At 39.6% G+C, this 25,263-nt stretch overlaps 1 protein-coding gene across 4 annotated transcripts in view; it reads right to left on the minus strand.

Annotated features, from left to right (window-relative positions):
* Positions 1-18,604, minus strand: part of sap30bp (SAP30 binding protein) — a 34,984-nt gene extending 16,380 nt beyond the window's left edge. For 2 of the 4 annotated variants that reach the window (XM_034193869.1, XM_034193868.1), the window contains exons 1-5: positions 18,598-18,604; positions 18,275-18,373; positions 16,015-16,127; positions 13,346-13,390; positions 2,770-2,809 (exon numbers count right to left, since the gene is read on the minus strand). In XM_034193869.1, coding sequence (XP_034049760.1) covers positions 2,770-2,809; positions 13,346-13,390; positions 16,015-16,127; positions 18,275-18,373; position 18,598 — 298 coding nt within the window. In that variant the 5' untranslated portion in view covers positions 18,599-18,604. Of the gene's footprint in view, positions 1-2,769; positions 2,810-13,345; positions 13,391-16,014; positions 16,128-18,274; positions 18,412-18,597 lie in introns of those variants that run through there. The other 2 variants (XM_034193871.1, XM_034193870.1) reach the window with 2 other exon arrangements.
* Positions 18,605-25,263: the final 6,659 nt, after the last annotated feature.

Here is a 25,263-nt window from a genome sequence, read left to right on the forward strand (position 1 = left end):
ACAGCTTGCAGTCTCTGAGTCATGGATTTAATGAGTGACAAACAGTACTCTTCATCAATCTGGCTCCAACTTTCTCTGATTGCTGTTGCCAGATCAGCTTTGCAGGTTGGAGCCTTGTCATGGATCATTTTCTTCAACTTCCACCAAAGATTTTCAATTGGATTAAGATCCGGACTATTTGCAGACCATGACATTGACCCTATGTGTCTTTTTGCAAGGAATGTTTTCACAGTTTTTGCTCTGTGACAAGATGCATTATCATCTTGAAAAATGATTTCATCATCATTTTTGAGACATATTGCTTTAAGTTTTCTGTCTTGACGCTTTGATGTCTTCCTTGGTCTACCAGTATGTTTGCCTTTAACAACCTTCCTATGTTGTTTGTATGTGGTCCAGAGTTTAGACACAGCTGACTGTGAACAACCAACATCTTTTGCAACATTGCGTGATGATTTACCCTCTTTTAAGAGTTTGATAATCCTCTCCTTTGTTTCAATTGACATCTCTCGTGTTGGAGCCATGATTCATGTCAGTCCACTTGGTGCAACAGCTCTCCAAGGTGTGATCACTCCTTTTTAAATGCAGACTAACGAGCAGGTCTGATTTGATGCAGGTGTTAGTTTTGGGGATGAAAATTTGCAGGGTGATTCCATAATTTATTCCTCAGAATTGAGTGATTCCATATTTTTTTTTCCCTCTGCTTGGTCTAAAAAAGACTGCCACAATTTTTTTCCCTATTTCTTATAGTGTTTCTTAAAGCCAGAAAGTTGCCATTTAAAATTACTTTAGTTTTGTGTCATGTCTGTGATCTGCTTTTTTTCTACAAAATTAAACAACTGAATGAACATCCTCCGAGGCCGGTGATTCCATAATTTTTGCCAGGGGATGTGGATAGATATAATATATACTTACACACATCATGCGACACAGAATGTGAACAAGCAGTCACGTGATTATTATCCTTCTATTCCATAATCATATGAAATATATAACTGATATAATGAAGACTCAGGAGAGACATCCTGGATGTCCTGGTGCACATATTGTTGTTGTATCCTGATCAGTAACAGTGTAGAGGAGCTGCATTCAGGGGATGGTGGAAGCTAATAATGTGCAATTTCTTTGGCCCGCTAACAGTTTGGCATGCACATAAACCTGGCATTAATTGCAAACTTTAAATAACAGTGTTAAATACAGATTTATTGTCACACTGTGGTTTTTAAATGCATAAAGAGGTTTTTGCACTGGTGCAAACCTTTAGTGACTCCAACACCAAAATAAAACTTTGTCACCTCCTCGTTAACTGACAATTTTCAGATATGAGTTGATGACACAGGATTCTCTTTATTCAGCTCAGTTTGAGGAACATAGCTGCAGATTCACAGAAAAGCAGCAGTTAAAACGAGCATGAAAACAGAATCATAAACACAGAAAAGCTCATATTCTGCCTCAAATTACCATCTGTTCTGATGAAAAACAGACAGAAGTCACAGTCTGTGCTCCACCCCGGGGGGGCATAGAGAGACAATGTGCGTCCTTTTGGCGAACAGACAAAGCGCTGCCTTTAGCCGGACACACTGTGACATTTACTGTCAGCCTGGACAGAGGAGCCCGGCTCGGCAACAGGAATGTCCAGAGTTCAGTCCAAGTCTATGAGTCACCACAGCAGTGACAGTGGCTTTAAAACCTAAAACCCTCTGGTGTATGTCCTGTTCTTCTGTGGCTGAGAAGCGGTAACATTTATTTATTTTAAATACTTTTTGAACGTCAAGACAGTATTTAAAAGCAAAGACGTGGCAAATCATTTTTATATTAATTTGTTGACATTTTTTCTCTTCGATGATACTACAGTTGAAAAATTTATTTCACTAAGATTTGTAAAAATGCAGTTATTGCCTGTCAAATTATCTCTGGTTATTATTTTTTTAAAACCAACTGCATTATAAAAACAAATGCACACCAGCACAGGGACACCTGCTCACTGCGGTTTCCACCTCGAATAACATCGGCAACTATTTGCTGAATTTTAAATATTCTCTTAAGCTGAAGCTGCATTTTATTCATATGAATTCCAACCAACGGCAAAATTAAATACAAAATACAGAATAAATATATAAATGTGGATCTGGGAATAACAACAACAACAAGAAAGTTGCCCATAAGGTCAGACACAACAGTTGTGTGGCACAACATGTAGGTGCTGTCTCACTCTGCTTTGCCATTTTAGTTTTGCACCAGGTAGAAGACAAGGCCCAAAACATTCACGGAGCATGAAAAAAAACAAAAACAAAACAAAGAAACAACATGGACAGAAATGCAACTTGAAATACAGTCTATTTTAACTGTTTAGAGTTGCTATTCAACAGCCTGTGACCAGTTTTGTCTTCACTGTGACTTAGAATTGGGGGCAGTAGATAATCTGGCTGTGTGGTGGAGGGGGTGAGTGTAGCATCACATAAAGTGTGCATTCATCTGCATATAGAGACCCACAGCAGGAAGAGGACAATCAAGGAGGGGGAAAACAACACTCTCCGTATCACTCATATCCTGTGTGATTTGGCGCTCACAGCTGCCAAACACAGGCACACACCTGTGTGGGTCAACGATTACTCATACACGCTACTGTCAGCTTCCTGTACCACCCTCATGAGTCAGCTGTCAGGCAAAAGGGTGGAGGAGAAGTCCTCTGTAAGTGAAGTGGGTCAAGAAAACAGCTCAGCCGATAACCTCATAAGGGTCGGTGATACAGAGGTGTATGTGTGTACTCACCAACGAGCTCATTGGGGTCTTTTCTTTCTGCTTCTGTGACCTACAAAAAGGAAAGAGAAGAAAGACACAAAACATGTGATACGTTTCTTTCAGTCAGTATGTAACCAAAACATGGGCGGTGCAAATGCACAACCTGCAACCCAACAGTTTGTTTCACATTTGCGGACTTTAAATTTCGTGGAAATATTTGCCTTTTATTTCACGTTTTACTGCACAAAACTGTATTTTATTCATGTGTTATGTAAGCGATTAATGACAATGCCAACAAATGAAGCCCAGACTGATGTCCTTGAAACAAATTCCATACACGGGGAATTTGTACCACAGCATTTAATCCAAATGATGACTTTGGCAGATAGATTACAAGAAAAACCTGTGAAATATGGCTTTTGTCTTCACTCGGAAAAACAACAACAAAAAACCAAAGAGGTCAGCTGTGTTGTTCATGCTACGACATCGGGATTGGAGGAATAGAACACTGGCATTTCTACTTTTAAAATTTAAAGATGAAAGGTTTATTTACGTTGGCCAAATACTGATGATTTTTTTCCCCCCAGTGGTGTTTGCCACTTTAGAAGTTGACTGATTAGGGTAGATATATGAAAGAACCAGCTGATACTGGAACCCACCACACTCACACCCACACACACACACACACACAAAAAAACCCTACAGTTGGCATGCAGTAACAAATCACAATAATCAATGTTCAGTAAAGTGGGTGGTCCTTAAAGGCTCTTGGTGAGACACAATCATGTTCAAAATTTAAGTTGTCTAACATATGCTGGTTTAGGATGTCCCACCTAAATTAGGTTAAAATGCAAAAAGTTTTGTTCAAGTTATTGCAGGTGCAAGATAGAGTGTAACTGTAGAGCGCATGCTCGCGCGCACACACACACAGAGTGCACTTTGAAATCCCTCTTTATGACCTCACAGCCAGCAGGATATAAAAATAAGAAGGGGAGGGGAAGTTATTAGAGTACAGACAAAAGAGAATAAAACTATTTTGTAGCATTGTGATATTTTAAAAACTGTTATTTTGCACTTTGGGACCACTACATTACTTATAATGGAGGTAAACATAACAAGCTGTGTTGTTGGCTGTTATTAAGCACTTTGGTCTCGTCAAGAACACCAACTTAACATGCAGCTCTGTGAGATGTCATTTCAAAACAATGACCTCGTTCTGGTAAAAGCTTAGGAGCCGCAAACACCAGCTCACATACCGAATCAGAGATTTAACGGGATGATCATCATCTTGACAGGAGAATTTAACTGCTCCCAAGAGATAAATGAAAACAGAAGAGTAAATCTGGGCCGTTTGAAAAGAATGCCTTGGCTTGGCAGGAGGAGTCTTGCTCAGCCTGTAAAATATGCCGTGTGTTGTGCCAGCACTGTAGGCAGAACACAGGTTCAGCACAAAGGAAGAGCTGTTATTAACAGGCATCACATCGTCTCCTAGCAACTGCACTGGCACGCCAAAGGAACATCCTCATGTGGCCAAATCCTGAAGGAGGAAGAGGGGGGCAGAAAGCACAGGAAAGAAAAGCAACTCCTGCTGGCAGAATCAATGACACCTGCAGCGTGACTCCTCCCCATCACTTCAAAGTTATCCAACTGAACTTTTTCTCTGCTTTGGCCACCGTTCACACTGAGGTCAGAGGTCACACGAAACATGAGTGTTTAGGGTTCAGCATCTCGAAGGTTAATAAAAACCCACAACAAGCAACACGTGCTAGTCCACATACAGAACCTGCAGCAACTCGTAGATCATAATTTGACGTAATGCACATTCCTGAGCCACCCAGCAGGTGCCAGTGTTCACCAGGCGGAAACACGATTGCAGCAAATTATTAAACGCAATTTGAAACATTGCTTCAAAAGACTTTAAAAACTGCGACATCAGCCTTATGAACATCACATCGCATTATGAGCGGAGATACAAAACAGAAAAATAAAAGCAAAACCAGAATTAAAGAACAGTGAGAGTGGAGATGGTGACAAAATGTTTCATCTATGCTATAAATGAGCAAAACTCTGCTCTGAAACATTTCCAATCCTTTCAAATATACACACACACACATATGTATGTATATATATATATATATATATATATATATATACATACACACACACATATACATATATGTGTGTGTATACATACACACAGATTTCCAGACTATAGAGTGCACCTGAATATAAGCCGCACCCACCAATTTTAAGAGAGAGAAAAAAACAAAACAAAACAAAGTACATAAATAGGCCGCACTTGTCTATAAGCCACAGGTTTCCATGTTGTAATGAGATATTTACACAGAAATATGTTAGAAAGATTTTTTTTTTAACTTCTGATTAAATATGTACCGTAAACACTTTTCTTTCCTGAAGGCGTTACATGTAAATATTGACAAGCACGGCATCCACTGCATGCAGCATATCCTTTCCACACGGAGAATTGAGTAATTTTTACTTTTTTTTTCTTTGTGGATCATGAGATAATTTTATCGCCAGGATGGCCTGGTGTCTGTGGTAAATGAGACGTTAATGAGGCACTGCCTTTTTCAATCTGGGCTGCAAAGACAGCAACCCGGTGACCATCTGACGGAGCAACTGTGGCAGAAAGTGCCCGAGAGGACTTTTCTTTAGCCCCAACAATGGAATTAAAGTATTTACAGACGTCGTTTTCCAAAATCAGGAGGCTTTATGCGGATAATTTTTCTTCAGAACGTGATGATGAATCCACTAAAATGAACAGGTAAGACTTCCTATTTACTCTGTGTGTAAATTTACACAGCATGAGGGCCGCAGTTTTCAGCCAATCAATGGACAGCATCAACTGATGTATTTCGACTTATGAGAAATCCATAAATTAGCCACATCATTGTTTAAGCTCACAGTGTTCAAAGCGTGTGAAAAAAGTAGTGGCTTATAGCCCAGAAAGTTTATATATCTCATAGCCAAGTGGCCTCTGTGTGCATGCATGCGTCTGTTTGGCTTCGATGGCAGACAAATTGGGAAGAGCTGACATTTGCCGTTTGGTATGCTTTTGCATTTTGGGCCAAGGATGAACTGTGGCAAAATGGAACATTGATAGGACTAATATTTTATATATATATATATATATATATATATATATATATATATATATACACACATATACACACACACACACACTTACCCTTGAACCCATTGAGATCAATATCTCTTTGACAAGGTAGACCTGGAGAATTACAAAGTTTCCAGTCCACCTAACCAGCATGTCTTTGGATGTTTGAGGAAAGAAAGAACACAGGTGCAGAGTAAATTTTGCAAAGTAAAATATACTCTGCTGGGACAACATTTGGTCCCAGTATAAACATGAACATGACCCAATCTAGAGCCTGTGGATCCCCACAGACAACATGCTAGGATACATATATGTTTCAGTCTTCGCATGAATGGAATGCATCATGTGATGTGCTGCAGCATGAAAAACACTGACACCTGATGGACAGTTCTTAAATATGCATCTATATCAAATTATGAATTCCATATTTTAAGGCTAATTATTACAGTATGTAATATGTACACTGCTGGTTAACAATTAAAACAAATAAGCAAGATTTGTTTTTGTAAGATGCTTCAAGAGAACCCCCTCAGAATGGTGCATTGTGGGGGAAAGGGAGGGAGAAAAAAAAATCATGAGAAAGAAACCACAACTTTAGTTTTAAAGATTAGTATAAGACAAAAATAAACTGAAAAAGACACAAGGAGGAAAGACAAACACAAAATTAATATAAATCCTCAATGACCGAGTAGATCTGGGCTAAACAGAAATGATCAGAGAAGAAAGAAAAGAAAAAGTTAATGGCATCTGTGTATGACAGGAAGGTTCACAAGTCATTCAAAAAATGATAAGATGAATGTAAATGACCCCGAGTACAAGGAAGAAAAAATAATTTACAGTTGGAACACATAAATACAAAGAGATTGGCTACAAAATCAAAGAATTGAAAAGATCAATAAATTAAATATAATCAGACAACAATAAAACCAGGGACAAGTGCTTCCATATACCCATGGCAAGTTGTGCTTGTCAGGAGAAATTCTGTCCTTCTGACAAACATTTGTTTCTTAAAACTCCAAGAACCATAAAACTCACCAAATCAAAATTTTATCCATTAATACCAGGAGGCCAGAGCTCTGTCTGAAAATAAAATAAATAAAAATCCTGCATTTCTGACATTTATCAATGCCCAGCCCCCACTGAATTTTGGATTTCAAGTAGGAAATGTTCAAGAAGTCCTGAAATGTTTACGTCTCCCACTAGATGGTGACAAATGTGGCTCAAATGCGTGGCAAGGTCTCAACTGTTTATTCATTTGAGAAATTAATTTTTGGTGAAAATCAGATGAGCTGACATTCAAAAAAAATAAAATCAACTTACAGTTGTGTCCTTGACCTTATGGGGGACTTGTTTGTAGAACCAGTTTCACACATCATCTGGTTTTTCTGTTCAACTGAGACTTTGGCCTGAAGATGCCAACGCTTTCAACACCGGTTTGACAGTGCAAAGATGAGATTAAACACAACTGTGCTGGATTACACAGTGAAATGGCAAAGAATACCCAACAAAATCACATTTAGTTAGTAAAAAAAATAATCACATCAACATGTAACTATCAGACAATCAGCCTTATGATTATAAAAACTCAACACCAGCAATCATTTCATAAGGCCCGTTTTCAGCTGCTCCTGTTTGTCATGGGTTGCTACAGCAGATCTTCAGGCTCCATCTTCACAGGTGATTTGTTTGTCACAAATTTTACACCGGGTGTTCTTCACTGGTTTACCTCATCTGTCAACATGAGCGGACAGAATACTGGTTGAGGTTTTCTTTTAGGCATTCAATGGTCAGGTGGACTGGCCGATGAATCTCATGCTGCATTATGTTTGATGATTCAGCCACAATCTGCGACGGCTGAAAAGCTTCATGTCCAGAGCTCAACATCCTCACTAGATCACCTGCTTGGGACAAATACCTTTGGGCCAATAGGTAAAAACTCCTTAAGCCCCGGTCGAACGAAGGACACCGAAGCCAAAATGAAACAAGAAATCTGGACTTACGTTGACATCGTTTAACCGATGTCCAGCTTCATTTCTGTAGCTGGCGCTTCATTAGAATTTTCAAACTGTTGAAAAATTTGAACGAATCCTGACGACAACCTCAATTCGTCCGTATTCCGTTTTGCTTTCTGCCTTGATGGTTCCTCATCATTTGCATAATTCCCATACCGTCAGTGTTCCATTTGATTGTCGTCCAACTTCATCCAACCTCCCAAGTCCAACATCTTGCACGAACATTGACGATATCTGAACGGATCAATAACTAAAGATCCGACGAGCTGAACGTGACTTGTCCACATGTGGGACAAAATCAGCATTTTCATACAGAAACAATAGTGGCAAGAACGTTTGATCAACTACTTTAACTACTTACGCACGTTCCAGCCACATGTGTGCACACACATTGTTGTAGTAAAGACAGACCTGTTGTCAAGACAACGCAGCTGCAGGTGGCAGTGGAGAGCACGGACTCGCTGCAGAAATGATCACAGTGTCAGGGTCGCCATTCTCTTCATTTTTCTTTAGATAGTTTCGGTTTCAATTTGGTCTTTTATGTGCTCTGCACTTGCAGGCTTTTCGGTGATGGGGGAAGTTCAAGCTCATTCGTCCACTTTTTCTCAACGATTTGTGACTTTGGGACTTTTTTTCCTTCGTTCAGCGACCACCGTGTGCCATGTGACAGGTTGTCTAGTGGCAACTCATGCAGTTTTTCCAGGCATAAATATGAACAACTAGAGCTCTTGGTGAAACTCCATTGTACCTGCAATAATGGTAAATGTGCACCAGGTGGAGATATTGCTCCATTTCAAGAACCTTGAGTACAGGCCGCTATTGGACAAAGTAAAAAATGACCAACCTGTTGCTTATATTAGTAGATCTCGCTTCATGCCTTGCGCACAAGGAAACAGAATTTTCCCTATACGATCTTTTTCTTTGTAGTTTTCAAAATGTGTTCTGTAAACATGACACCATTTCAAGAAATATCTGCGTACATACGAAACCACTGCCAGGCCTGTATGTGGAGCTGTATGTGGCGCTGTAACGCTCCCACAAAAATGTAGATGGCAACATGGAGTATGCAGCATAAAGCTTGTGTGCTGTAAACAAACACAGAAGAAGAAGATGACATCATTGTTTTGCAAAAGTTGCATATTGGTTGTACACATGAAAATGCATAGGCGGCATTTTGAGATTTATCCTCTGGGACCCATGTGGACAAATTGGCAATACGATACAAAACGTTTTGCAGATACGTCTCAACTCGCCTCCATGTGGATGGGCCTTCAGCTGCCAAATGAAGACTTACCGCTCTTTGATTTATGTCACTGAAACTGAACTGTTTTCTGATTTTGGACAGTTCGTTGGCCAAAACATGGCATTTGAAGAGCACACCTCAAAGTAGTGATGATAAACATTAAATCAACTGGCAAATACTTGACAAATTAATTCCAAATCAATATAATCCTCAGATACACACACACACACACACACACACATATATTTTCTGTTATTTCTTCATTTAATGGAAAAGCTGAATATAAACCTCAGCTGTAAAAATAATACCAAACAACAGAGTCCACAGCTTCTACAGACCACAAGATTACACTATAAGGATCAACGAACCAGTAATACTCTGAAGGCAGAAATATTTTATTCTACAATGTTGCAAACTAATTACTCTGAGGTTATAAACCGGCTACACTAAAGCAAATATAAAATTCCTACATTAACACTGCCACTGCTGTTAAATCCATTCACTTTTAAGGTGTACAACATGGATATAAAGTGTTGTATCAACACTCACAAATGAAACTATTAACTGTAATGCTGGAATGTGGTGTCTTTTTTGTAAATACTTGTGGCATAGGGAAATGGACCATTTTCCAGTGTACAGAAATTTAAGTAGAAACACAAATGAATAAAAATATTCATTTGTACTAACCATAAAACCAGAATCACTTCACATCATGGCACCATGCCCACTGGCAGAAATTCTGTTTGTTTTTAGTAGGGATGCAACAACTAGTCACAACAGTCAACTACGACTAGCTAACATCCGACGAGCTGCCACCACTCCCTTCACTCAGTGAAGGGGGGTGCCACAGCAGATCAAATTATTTCCATCTCACCCTGTCCTCTGTATCTTCCTCTGTCTGATGAACCACCTGGATGTCCTCCCTCTGCACATTCATAAACCTCCTCTTTGTCCTCCCTCTTCTCCTCCTGCCTGGTGGCTCCATCCTCAGCATCCTTCTCCCTATATACCCTGGGTCCTTCCTCTGCACTTGTCCAACCATCTCAATCTCATCTCTCTGACTTTGTCTCCAAAGCATTCCACCTGTGCTGTCCCTCTGATAGGTTCATTCTTAATCCTGTCCATTCTCATTACTACTCAAGCAGGTCGTCTACACCTAGTAAATGAATGCAGGCATTGTGTTCATGCTAATGCCTTTTTTTGTATTTGTGGTTTTGTGCTTATATTTGTTAAGAATTTCACCATGAAGATTTAAAACTGGCTTAATTCATTCAATGTCAAATTTAGTCGCAGACTAGTGTTACCAGACTAGTCAACTAATGATTTTCATTAGTTGTCCCAACCCTAGTTTTTAGGAATCATGACTACACAGTCTACACCATTAAAGTATACGGCCACTGAGCTTTTAAGACTGAAGGAATTAACAGAATTTTCACTGGCACCACTATAATTTTATTTATTATCCTTTAAATAGGGCATTCATAATATGATATAAACAATAATCAAAATTCACGCTGCCTAGAACAAACTAATACATAGTTCCCCTGAAGGGTAAATTTTCAAAAGAACAGACATGAACTACTTAAGGCAGCAACGGTTGACGCCAAACAGTTGATGACAGTGACATCATAGATCACGTGGGGCTTCCCAAGACTTACACAAGGTATTACAGGAAGGACACAGGGACAGCCAATCAGAGGAGAGAGGCATCATGACATCACTGGCTGGTCTCTCTCTGGCTGCTAATCAAACATGGCAGAAATGCTCTAAAATCGTGGCTTTTCTGCGTGAATCTAAGATGTTTCTCATATATTATGTAAAAGTTAACGAGAAATAAGCACGTCTAAAATGAAAAATTCTGTTTTTGTAACCTGATAACACCTCTGAAACGATTTATAAGACACCTCACAGACGTCAGCGTCGCACATCCCATCAAGGTAACTTCCAGTCTTTCAAAAAGCTCATGCACACGCACATCCTCCTGCAGATGCCGTTAAAAAGAGGAAATATTCAGGATGAAATTCCACCCAGATAAATATGTTAAAAGTAAACCCCTTTGGCTGCTCCCTTGTTTTCATTTGGGGTCGCCACAGCAGATCCGAGGAGGATCTACATGTTGATTTGGCACAAGTTTTACACCGGATGCCCTTTCTGACGCAACTCCACATTACAAGGAGAAATGGCAAGGCTGGGGTTTGAACCAGGAACCTTCCGTACTGAAACCAAGCACACTAACCACTTGGCCACCACTCCGGCCCCAGAAAAATATGTGCTCTGGATTAAAATGAGCTGTAATTATACAAGACGTTTCAAACATAAGCCAATATGATAATGCTTGGATTTCAGAAGAAACAAAATTTTGTCTTTATCTTCATTTAACTTTGAATTAAACTACAATTCTTGATGTACACTCATATATATATATATTCGCCTATCTAGACAATAATTCTAACAGTATTGCTTGCCATTACTTGCTCTTGGAAATTGTGCCACGTGGCTCTCAGTTCATAGTATCACATTAAATGTGCAATAACATATCTGACCATCAGATGTCAGTCGCCTGGGAAGAGCTGTTAAATGAAGCCTCACAGCAAGAAGGTCATGGGTTCGATTCCCACCTATGGTCTTTCTGTGTGGAGTTTCCATGTTCTCCCCTTGTTTGCGTGGGTTTCCTACGGGCGCTCTGGTTTCCTCCCACATTTAAAGACATGCAGGTTAGGTGAAGTGAAAACTTTATAATTGTCCAGGTCTCCCTTGCAAAAGAGATCTTGATCTCAATGGGACTAACCTCATTAAATAAATATATATTGCGAAAGAGAGATTTAGCTGTCATTCTGGAATTGCTCTATAAACCTTCTCTGGATTAACTGACTAGGAGGCTTGTTGAGGAGCCTAAGTGTTATTAATATTTGGCCTATCTACAGCTCGGGAGTACACAGATCACCACACTATTGTAATAACTCCCTGCTGGCTATCGCAATCTACCCCCAAACAAACTCTACCCCCAACAGTGGAGTTTGTTGTTATTGTCCCCCGCCGGCTCCGCCATGATGATGAACATGCAAAAATTAAAGCCTTAGTTGGTTTGTTCTTATAGCCTCTAGTTTGCCGATGCCTCAATAGGGGAAGGCGTGTATGGCGGTAAAACAGTCCGAGACTCTCAAAGGACACCGGGTCGGTGTCCCTAAAGCTGCAAGATTTGTTTTCCACAAGACGCCAAAACAAGTCATTTAGTGATTAGAATTACTCTCACACTCTAAAATTAAGGTAAAAATGTTGCATAGTTCCTCTTTAAGCAAACAAAGAATCTGATCATTTTAAACTACAAATGTGAGCGAGACAACATAATAGTGTCCGTTGTCTGGAAAGCCCACGACCCAGTAAGCGGTTGAAAAAGTGTCCAGAAAGCTTTTCTACTTGTTTTGGACAATCACACAAGTGTTATCAAACCCTACTTCATACCCTCCCATACAACACACAGCACCTTTAAGTATTACAGGCCAGTTATACACAGAAAAACAAGGCAATGACATATACCCTCTCAAAGAACGGTACTGTACCAAACGTGTTAAAGTATACCACAAAATGAATGTGAATTCTTTGGAAAGGTTGGTACAGTTCCATGAAAATACTGATCCACTTGATGCAGTCAGCATCTGAAGTTGAAAACAGATGATACGCACATTACCAGCTCAGTCATATTTGCCTCATGACAGGGTTTAATTAACAAACAAAGACAACCAGCTAGTGCAAAACAGTGAAAATTTAAAGAAGGGCTTTAAAACAGATCCGAGGATCAACCGAACTTCCTTTCACTAATATGTTTGCTTGTTAGAGACTTGTGACTCATTTGGACTTTGCTGACCTCAGCGAACACTCCTGTACACCTACACAGGTTACACAGTTCAACTCCACAGGTCCAAACAGCACCACAACAATATTTACTGAGTCACTCAACTGCAACAAATGACACCCAGAACTCAGTGCTCAGCTTTTACCTCATTAGTGACTTGAAGATTATTCACATATAAAACGACAGTGCCATCTAGTGATCATCCTTCATTAAAGCACACAGTGGCAGTTAGACTACAACATCTCCACGTTGTATTAGTAACAAACACTTCACAAAAAAATAAATAAATAAGTAAATAAAAGTAATAAAAAGACAATTCAAAACAGGGCCGCTCCTTTTCCAGGGCCAAACCATCCAAATACCTCAACATCATCTGCGTCCCTCCCCTCGTCAGACTCGTCCATTTCCTACAAACACAAAAACACAGACTGTTAACAGCATCAGGGTAAAGAGATTCGTAGGAAAGGAAACCAAACAACAGCAAAGACTGGATGACAACCACCATCCAGTCCCTCTGTCTTCATACAGTCTTCTGTTGACGCTACTTAAACAGCACACATCAACCTCTTTAAAATGTTTAAAATATCCAACCACTACTATTAATACCAAAATGTACTGCATGTGTAATATCACAAAACACTGTTAAATATGCTTGTGTTTCCAGTTCTCCATGCACACTGCCATCTACCCACAGTACTATATATTACTAACCCATGATTTACTACCCCCACCTGTGGGTTTAGTTTGAAGGATTACTTTTTAAATTTAATCATGTGACTGTCTTGAGTAAAAGAAGTACTTCAGACCTTCACTACCAACTGTAATACGCTGTGCATATGCCAAGTGTTTGTAAGTTTAAAAATATAAAATGTCTCAAATATTGACCTTTGTGTTTACAGTGTTACAGATCTTCCCTTTTGAAATGACAGAATTCATATTATCGACAGCGACGTGTTTCATATCTTCTGCACATTCTAAATGACTTTCCGATATGTATTGAAAGAAAACATTCAGAACTTTACACAGTACAGACTGGTGCTTATTTATTACCACAATAAAAATAATTTTATTCTTAATAAAGGACGTAATAACTGTCACACCTGGAGAGCATGATTTCATCAGCCTCAAGATTCAATGTATCATCACATCAAAAAACCAAAAAGCACAAATATCCTTTGTCTTTTTTTAAACAACAAACAGTCAGCCCATCTTATATACAGTCAAGACCTTGACTCACATTTGACCATTTGTCACCATGTAGAGGGTGAAGTGAGCATTTCAGGGCTACTGGTACATTTCCTACTTGAAAACCAAAATTCAGTAAAAAAAAAAAAAAAAAAAAGCATTTTTAAATGTTTTTGTCACTTTATTTTATTTTTTAGCACACAGAGCTTTGACCTCTCAGTATTAATGTATGAAAATTTTCAATTTTAAGTGTTTTACAATTCTTGCGTTTTAAGACATGAAAGTTTGTCAGAATGATAGAATTTCTCCTGACAAGCACAAGTTACAGTTGTGAATAATAAATGGCTGTAGCATTAATAATAAAAAGAAAAAAAAAATGTTTTTCTAAAGTATTTCCAGGACATTTGAAGGACAAAAACAAGAAAAGTTTAAAATCAAATCTTATGACAAAAGTAAGGTTGCGACTAATGCCAACGCAATTCACGTATCGGGAAAATACCAATCCAATCCACGACATTTTCTGATACCGGAGAACAGCCACTGTGAATCCTCTCAACTGCTGTTGTTTGCTGCCGAGCGGGAGGAGGGGAGGGAGAGGTTTTTGAAGCCTAGTTGTTTGAGAGAGCTCTCTTTCGCAGCTGCTCTCTTTTGCCGCTGCGGGTAGCGGAAAATTTCTGCCCGGCTCTCGGGTTCAAATTGTGTGTTCGTCAAGCACGGATTTTCCGAATAATTAACTGAATTGTTGATGAAAATGTGTGTTAAAAAGTTAGCCGCTTCACTTTCTCGAGGTTGTGAAACGCAGCTCAGCGTGCAGCAGAGGAGGAGCTGAACAGACATTCTGTCCGCTGAAAGGGGAAAAAGTAAAAAAATCCTGCGCGTGAGCGCCGTCGATGATACATTTATTTTACAGTTGAAAGACTTCATGTTTCCAAAATGTTCAACATTTGCGCAGCACAAAAACAGCGATAGAGGAAGAAAAAGAGAGAGACGGAGGGAGAGAGAGAGAGAGAGAGTGAGCGAGAGACACACAGAGAGGGAGAGAGGCAGAGGACTTAATTTGTCTCCCATATCAATGAAGCTCCATTGACACTGAGAAGGAGAGACAGACAGACAGAGAGTGTCGTCTTTTCTCTTTAAGTCTATAAATCCAAGGCTGTAAAAGTCTGTAAAAAATAAAAGTACGTAATTCTTTCACCAAAACATCAAATCTAGGCTTTCATCTTAGATGCACTGCCTGACAAATTGTAGCTCAACTTTCAGGTCTCCTTTTAAAGAAAAATCCTCATATAAAATCAACAATAATGATAATAATAATATTATAGCAAACAGAGCTCTGGTATCAGATCAGAAAAGCATCAGTATCAGCAGGTATCCAAATTCAGGTATCAAGATAGGATTGGAAGTGCAAAATTGTGGATCATGCATCCATAGACAAAAGCACCCTATCTTCAGAACTGACAACACACAGGCTAAAGTATGTAGCACTAGTGCATTTGGGGGTGTGTCTAGCTATGCTACACACCATGTTACCTGAGCACAAAGTATGCCGCAGGGCATTAAAGGGATTTACCTCCCAGTATTAATGTATAAAAACTTTGATTTTGAGAGTTTTATGGTTCTTCAGTTTTACGATATGAAAGTTTGCTGGAAGGACAGAATTTCTTCTAACAAGCACAACTTACAGTTGTGAAAAACTTAATCACACATTCATGTTGGCAGCCCTCTGTGACTCTACATATAACTTTCAGGCAATTCAACTGACTGCAGATACATCTGAGCAAATGTCACAAGTTATGTGGAAACAGGTGGATGCAAAACACAGACAATCTAGAACTCAAATACTGACCGAGTTGCTCTCTCTACTGTCTTCATCAGCAGATCCCTTCTCATCCACATCATCAGTGCGGTTCAAATCATCCTCACCGTAGCTGTCGGACACAAGACCACCTCCACGTCCCCCTGGGGAAGGGCATTTAGAGACAAAAGTGCAGAGGGACACCACAGAAGCAATTAGAGACCAATAAATAAACCACAAGCATAATCAGCACTTTTGCCAAGTCAAATAACATAAATAAATATACATTTTAATATTTACCCATTTCAAAGTACTTATCAAATTATGATTTGAATGTATTTGCATTTAGTGATTTCTGTTTTGTAATAAAGTGTCTACGAATACATGAACGTACTGCAAATAAGGAACTGGGGAGACAGTGTGGCAGAGATAGTTTGGATCATATGAGGACTGCAATGAATTTTTAACAGCTACAAACAGGCAACCTTTACTCGGTGAATTGCAGACCGTCAAGATGTCGACAGAACTAATTCTGCCTATATTCCTGTACAGTTTCTGAGCTTTCCTGGACTGTAAGCACCGGCATGTGAACGTGGATAGCCTGTGAAAAACTGGGCTGTGGAGTGCAGCTTTTCCATTTAAAGCTACATTGATAAATCCACTGTGCACCCAGTTGCCACAAATGTAGATCAAATCCGAATAAAGGCTTTTTTTGAACAGTTAAACTTGATTCACTTAAAGTGTGCATCCTTTCGCTTTGTCTGCAAGGTGGACAGCAACACACAGCACCGTGTGTTTTTGAAATACTCAAACACACTGCTTCAGACATTTGCAAAGAGGACCTCCGCATTCCATTCTTACAGATACAGGAGTCCCAGATGGCAATCAAGAAATGCTCCCCATACAACATCCTCATTATTGATATGGGCCACTGGACTCATGTACTCCAAGCATTTCAAGAAAGCAATAGGGTCCTCTATTTGTAGCCACAGCCTTTTTAAAAATCTGACATCTTATAGACCAAGTCTAAGTGATCATTACAAAACTACAGCAAATAATGGTCAGTTATACCTCTAGAACCACAACCTGCAGAAGCTTAATATTTGTTTCAAACCTAATCTGAAAAATACAAATACAAAAAAAAAAAGCATCTGTGTAACTGAAACACACAGGAGAGACCCTGATCAGTGGGAAAACAACCAAGAAATGCTTTATCATATAGTTTTAAAGATGACATGTCAAGCAAAGTGATACTGTGTTTTTGTGTACAATAACTACAAAGTCTCAAATCTATCTAAAAGAGACTGGTTTATAAAAAAAACCAAAAAAAACTTAGTTGCTTTAAAAAGGTATTTCAACCAACATCAACTACTTGTTTTTGTTTTTAAGCATCTCGAAATGGTGAATATTTTCAACTGCATTTATACATACTGAATCTGAGAAAGAGACTGACTGATTTGTAAAAAAAAATAAATAAATGAATATGGGACAAAGTGATGGGATTTTAACTGAAATATTTCTGTTTCTCTTAAATAAGAACAACTGCATTGGCTTCCTGTTGGTGTGAAGTAAAATTTTAAGGTTTTGTTGTTGTTCTTGTGGGTAAAATAAGACCATACGCCTTGCGACACCAGCGACTTGTGTTGTGATTTGTTGAAATAAATCAAAGTGAATAAACTAAATTTATTGTATTTAGTAGCAAAAAAAAAAAAAAAAAAAACACAAACAAACAACAACAACAAAAAACCCCTGCTTTCTCATTCATTCCCCTCCTGGGTAGCGAGTGAAGTCACCCCACTCCAGCTATCCATGCTTATTTTTTAAATAATTAAAAATGACTAGTTTAAAGTTAGGAATCTGCCAGTGTGATGTACAGAACTGTGCAGTGCTCCCTGCTTCTCCCATAAATAGGGCTCTTTACCTGACAATTACATTCCCCTACCTTAAAACATCATCTCAGTAACAAAACTTGAGAAACAGTGCATTATGCCGCTGGTATGAATAAATAATTTATTACATGAACGTATCGGAATTGAAATATTGTGTCGAGTGGGGTGACTTCACTATGAACCTTCTCTCGTAGTCACCACTTAAAAAAACAAAACCCTCAGGCAGAAACGAATGTAATGAAGATTACAGTAACATAAAGATCCTAGAAGCGAATTTCACAGGAAAAAATGAATAAAAGCGAGAGTCTTGGAAGCCAGTGTTAAAGTATCTATGCTAGCTACCAGCTAACGTACGCGCGTACGGTTACACTCCTCAAAGTCATTACGATCACAATACCAGGACAAAATGTGTCCCTACGTACCTGATTCATCTGGTTCGTAGTCAGATTCTATTTCTGAATCATCGCCATAAGCGGCTAAAGAGGACAAAAGAGAACTCTTTTTACCGCTCGCCATCGCCACTATTAGGTGGTAACTATGCGTCGCGTCAACGTCTTGTCGCAGAATGACGACGTCATTCAATATGTTTTAGACGGCTGGGAAATGTAGTCCACATCGACTGTCTTTGGACCACAGGTTTGTTTGTTTTTGTAGTGCAACTACTACTAGATGGTTTTAATCGAAACCTGGTGCACAGTGAAGACTGAGCGTCATCTCCTCCAATTTAACACAAGAAGCACAAAACTGGTTGTTGTTGTTTTTTAATTATTTATTTTACTTGAGCTTTATTTGATACTTTGGCTACAAACGTTAATATTTGATTTGCTTTCACAGACGTAATGGGGGGGGGGGGGGGGGATTTTCACTCTTCATGGACTTTTTCAAACTTTAATCCAAACAAACCAATTGCTCAAAAACCTTTCAGATATAGTGTATATTACAAAAACTGAGACAAACAGTTAAAACATTTCTCCAACATGTAATTTTTTATTTTAGTTCCATCATATCTCGTAGGTCTAGATGACGCTGGGCTTCTCCTTCCTTTTGCTCACATCTGGTTTGCAGCAGCATCCAAAGAGCAGAGCAAAGACCACCAAAGAGACAATCACCAGCAGGAACCCTCCAGTGACAGCAGCACCACCTACTGCCCAAGGCTGGTTGTGCAGGCGGTCCAGAAACCATTCCACCCAGTCCTCAGGTGACCTTGTGGGTTTTGGCAGCTCGGGTACACTGAGAAACATAAGATTAAGAAGACAAATGGATTTAAAAAACTAAAATAAAATCAGATCGGTCATGCTGAGAGATACTAATGCAGTGGCGGATCTGGGGGGGTTAAGGCAGTTGCAACCCTCCTCCCTCTTTGAGGTGTAAATCAAAGCAAATCACAACAAAGTTGCTTCAAGGTGCTTCACACAAGTAAGGTCTAACCTTACTAACCCTCAGAGCAACAGTGGTAAGGAAAAACTCCCCCCGAGGAAGAAACCTCAAGCAGACCAGACTCAAAGGGGTGACCTTCTGCTTGGGCCATGATACAGACATAAATTACAAAAAAATCACAAAACGAACATACAGGAAGTGTTGCCGGTGCACAGGACGGTTTCTGGAACAGACACCACACCCATCTCTGGATGGAGCTGCACCTCAAACAGAGAGAAAAGAAAAAAGCAGAATCAAGCATCAGAAAGACAAATACAATGTAATTTGTCAGCATTAAGCACCAAGAAAAACAAAAGAAATACTAAGGTGATCACCGACCACTAGCCGTACGCTTCACTAAAAGAGCCAGACTTTAGGTAAAGTTGAGGCCGCGGCCCACTCCGTTTACTAATAAAATGAATTAAAAGAGTAAAAAGCATAGAAACATACTATGCCAGTATGCTGCCATAAAAAAGGGAAAATAAGTGCGTGTTAAGTCTGGACTTGAAAGTCTCCACAGAATCTGACTGTTTTATTGATGCAGGGAGATCATTCCACAGAACAGGGGCACGATAAGAGAAAGCTTTGTGACCCGCAGACTTCTTATTCACCCTAGGGACACAAAGTAGTCCTGCACCCTGAGAACGCAAAGCCCGGGCCGGTACGTAGGGTTTAATTAGGTCAGCTAGGTAGGGAGGTGCCAGTCTGTGAACAATTTTATAGACTAGTAACAGAACCTTAAAATCTGATGTCACTGGGACAGGAAGCCAGTGAAGAGACACCAAAATGGGTGTAATGTGGTCAAACTTTCTGCTTCATGTCAAAAGTCTGGCAGCAGCATTTTGAACCAATTGGAGAGCCCTAATGCTGGACTGCAGTAAACCAGAAAATAGAACATTGCAGTAGTCCAATCTAGAAAAGACTAACACATGAATCAGGGTCTCAGCATCAGCCATGGACAGGATGGGACGAATCTTCACTGTATTTCGCAGGTGGAAGAAAGCAGTCCTTGTAATATTTCTAATGTGGAGGTCAAAGGACAATGTAGGATTAAAAACTACCCCAAGGTTCCTCACTTTGTCCGTGTGATGTATGATACACGAGCATAGGCTAAGTGTTAACTGGTCAAATGGATGCCGATGTCTCACTGGTCCAAGAACCATCATTTTAGTCTTATCAGAGTTTCAAAGTAGGAAGTTGCTAGATATCCAGCTTCTCACTGCTGCAAGGCAATCTTCTAAGGATTTCATGTGGATAAGATTACCAGCAGTTATCGGCATGTATAACTGAGTATCATCAGCATAGCAATGAAAGGTAATCCCAAAACATCACAATATGTGCCCAAGGGGTGCTATATAAAGGAAGAAAAGCAGGGGGCCTAAGACAGACCCCTGTGGAACCCCAAATTTCATGTCATTAAGGTTAGAGGTAGTGTTACTGTACAAAACACAGTGAGAACAACTGGTCAGGTATGACGTCAAGCATGCAAGGGCACTTCCACTAATCCCAACGAGTAGAATATGATGATCCACGGTTTTAAACGCAGCACTGAGATCTAACAGCACCAGAACTGTAGTGGTGTCTGAATCCATTATAAGCGGAAGATTATTCACCACTTTACTGAGAGCCGTCTCTGTGGAATGATATTTTCTAAAAGCAGACTGCAGTGGCTCAAAGAGATTATTCTCAGTAAGATAGTCCACGAGCTGCTGTGAAACCACTTTTACAGAATTTTAGAGCAAAATGATAGATTTGATATCGGCCGATAGTTTTTCAATACACTAGGGTCAAGATTAGGTTTCTTAAGTAATTGTTTAATCACTGCAGATTTGAAACATTTATAGGAACAGATCCAGAAGTTAATGAGAGATTAATAATTTCCAGCACAGTTGGCCCAAGAGTGGACCACAGGTCCTTAAACAATTTTGTTGGTGTATGATCAAATAACAGGGTAGAACAGGGTGTATTGTGGGTAACACCTTAATCAATCACTTGATGTACACTGATGATTTGGCCCTTATATCTCCCAGTAGTGCAGGTTTTCAACAGCTTCTCAACATATGTTCTGACTACTTGGTCAAGTTTGACATCACGTATAATGCCAAAAAGAGCAAGATAATGATATGTAGGACCAAGGAGGATCAACATCTTAACTTCCCAGGTTTGTATTTGTCTGGTCAAACCCTGTCTGTGTGCACCATTGTAAAATATCTAGGTCAGATTGTTAATGATAAGATGGAGGATGATGCTGACATGCTCAGACAAGAAGATTGCTGTATGTCCAAACCAATGTGTTAGTGAGAAAGTTTCACTACTGCTCTGATGAAGTGAAGGTGAACTTGTTTAGAGCTTACTGTACCCCAAAGTACATGGCCCCCTATGGGTGAGGTATAAGAAGGAGAGCTTGCACAAACTTCAGGTTGCGTATAATGATTGTCTCAGAATCCTGCTCAAGAAGCCCAGGGGTCATAGTGCCAGCAAGTTTTTTTGTGATTTAGGGTTAAACACCTTTTAAGCCACCCTGAGAAGACTGATGTACAAGCTCATATGTAGACTGCAGGGGTCCCAGAATAATCTCATTATGCAGTTGACCAATCCCAGGTGCAGTTCTGTCAGATATCAATCCCATATGTGGAAACATTGGTATTTGTGCCTTTTATAGAATGTGTATGCACTTTTTTTAAATGGCATCTTTTACTGCTCCTATTTATTAGATGCCTTTTATTGAATTTTGATTGAGATCAGAGTAATAGGTCCACTTTGTCACCAGTAATGCATGTTTATAGTCTAAGATAGCATCACGCCACACAAAGGTGGAATACTGTTCTTATAATTTTGAACTATGCCATTTCCGTTCTAGACCTCACACAGCGTGCGCACAGCCATGACCTGTGTGCACGCTCACCTCTCTGCAGCCATGACCTGTGTGCACGCTCACCTCTCTGCAGCCATGACCTGTGTGCACGCTCACCTCTCTGCAGCCATGACCTGTGTGCACGCTCACCTCTCTGCAGCCATGGCCTAGAACCTCTTTCCTCACAGCTCAGTAACCTCCAACGCTGGATGTAGATGAATGTAGGCGGCCACAACTGCACGTCTGAGCCGCCTGCTGTGCTGAAAAAGTTTACTTCATGCCACCTGTTCTGGGTAACCGTGTGCAGTTTCACTGGAGAACAAACAGTTCCTGGTTAATGTTTACCAGATAGTGACTAGTGGCAATAAAAGAGGAAGCAGATGAGAAATTCTGCACCTACCAGTCGACTCTGTGGCAGCTCCAGAGGGTTTTCCTGATTTGATGTCGAAATTTGTAGTAAATCTGCAAAATAACTAAATATTTATGCACTACATATATGTTGCTATTTCACAAACATAAAGCACATTAGAAAGAACTAAAAGTAGTAATTCTTTAAAAATCATAACTCTTCAATGGATGTGTGTTGCAGCCAGTCTCAAACACAAAACTTTAAGAAGAAAGAAGAAGAGAAAAACAGAATTTCCATGGACATTATACAACCTCTGGCAAAAATTATGGAATCACCGGCCTTGAAGGATGTTCATTCAGTTGTTTAATTTTGTAGAAAAAAAGCAGATCACAGACATGACACAAAACTAAAGTCATTTCAAATGGCAACTTTCTGGCTTTAAGAAACACTATAAGAAATCAAGAAAAAAAATTGTGGCAGTCAGCAACGGTTACTTTTTTAGACCAAGCAGAGGGAAAAAAAAATATGGACTCACTCAATTCTGAGGAATAAATTATGGAATCACCCTGTAAATTTTCATCCCCAAAACTAACACCTGCATCAAATCAGATCTGCTCGTTAGTCTGCATCTAAAAAGGAGTGATCACACCTTGGAGCGCTGTTGCACCAAGTGGACTGACATGAATTATGGCTCCAACACAAGAGATGTCAGTTGAAACAAAGGAGAGGATTATCAAACTCTTAAAAGAGGGTAAATCATCACGCAATGTTGCAAAAGATGTTGGTTGTTCACTGTCAGCTGTGTCTAAACTCTGGACCAAATACAAAAAAAAAAAAAATGGGAAGGTTGTTAAAGGCAAACATACTGGTAGACCAAGGAAGACATCAAAGCGTCAAGACAGAAAACTTAAAGCAATATGTCTCAAAAACCGAAAATGCACAACAAAACAAATGAGGAACGAATGGGAGGAAACTGGAGTCAACGTCTGTGACCAAACTGTAAGAAACCGCCTAAAGGAAATGGGATTTACATACAGAAAAGCTAAACAAAAGCCATCATTAACACTTAAACAGAAAAAAACAAGGTTACAATGGGCTAAGGAAAAGCAATCGTGGACTGTGGATGACTGGATGAAAGTCATATTCAGTGATGAATCTCGAATCTGCATTGGGCAAGGTGATGATGCTGGAACTTTTGTTTGGTGCTGTTCCAATGAGATTTATAAAGATGAGTGCCTGAAGAGAACATGTAAATTTCCACAGTCATTGATGATATGGGGCTGCATGTCAGGTAAAGGCACTGGGGAGATGGCTGTCATTACATCATCAATAAATGCACAAGTTTACATTTTGGACACTTTTCTTATTCCATCAATTGAAAGGATGTTTGGGGATGATGAAATCATTTTTCAAGATGATAATGCATCTTGCCATAGAGCAAAAACTGTGAAAACATTCCTTGCAAAAAGACACATAGGGTCAAATGTCATGGCCTGCAAATAGTCCGGATCTTAATCCAATTGAAAATGTTTGGTGGAAGTTGAAGAAAATGGTCCATGACAAGGCTCCAACCTGCAAAGCTGATCTGGCAACAGCAATCAGAGAAAGTTGGAGCCAGATTGATGAAGAGTACTGTTTGTCACTCAATAAGTCCATGCCTCAGAGACTGCAAGCTGTTATAAAAGCCAGAGGTGGTGCAACAAAATACTAGTGATGTGTTGGAGCTTTCTTTTGTTTTTCATGATTCCATAATTTATTCCTCAGAATTGAGTGATTCCATATTTTTTCCCTCTGCTTGGTCTAAAAAAGTAACTGTTACTGACTGCCACAATTTTTTTTCTTGATTTCTTATAGTGTTTCTTAAAGCCAGAAAGTTGCCATTTGAAATGACTTTAGTTTTGTGTCATGTCTGTGATCTGCTTTTTTTCTACAAAATTAAACAACTGAATGAACATCCTCCGAGGCCGGTGATTCCATCATTTTTGCCAGGGGTTGTATAATGACTATGGGGTTAACAATAAGTGACACAGTACACGCTACTCTCCACTAGGAGGTGCCATTCTCCTTCTCTAGTGTTGCCAGGTTTGGGCTTCTGGATGAAGTTGTTCATCAAGAAAAAGAAGCATCTTCAGTTATGCTGCTGGCATACAAAAACAAACAACGACTTTAAAAAAGCTTTTGTGTTGTGTGAGTCACATGACTTCAGCTGTGCAGCTCATAAACAATAAGCCAATCAAAGAACGTGAGAAAAACACTTGACCCTAAAGCACTGGATTGGTCACGAGGTCATGACCCACACAGGAAGCGACTGGTCCACTGATGAGTCATGAACAACGCTGGTTTGGATGGAAAGGCCTGGGTTGGTGCACTGGGTCTGTCAATGATCAGCGTCTTAGCTCAAGGTCAAACTTCTGGCTCCATGCTAATACTGAGGAAAAAGTGGTTTCAAAACTTGCACTGTGTGCTGAGCTCCAGGCCCGTCCAAGACTTGGTGAGCTGTGCTGAGGTTGGACACGAAGCTTTGATCTGCTGAAGATCTACATTTACACCAAATGTCACCGAAATGCCTTCATGTGTTTTTTGAGATCTTCTGCTGCCAAATTTAAATTCTGCATCATCTCATCTAAACTCTTTCAAACTGAACCTGACACCATGCAGGCGGTGCTGGTTCTGACCCAGATTCTCATTTTCATCTTACACAAATAAAACCAGATTTTAGAGAATATAATCAATATTTATTATGTACTATAAGTAAGTACAGACAATCACATCTATAACTGTGATGTTATATT

This window comes from Thalassophryne amazonica, chromosome 18 (genome assembly GCF_902500255.1).
Source record: "Thalassophryne amazonica chromosome 18, fThaAma1.1, whole genome shotgun sequence".
NCBI classification, from domain to species: domain Eukaryota; kingdom Metazoa; phylum Chordata; class Actinopteri; order Batrachoidiformes; family Batrachoididae; genus Thalassophryne; species Thalassophryne amazonica.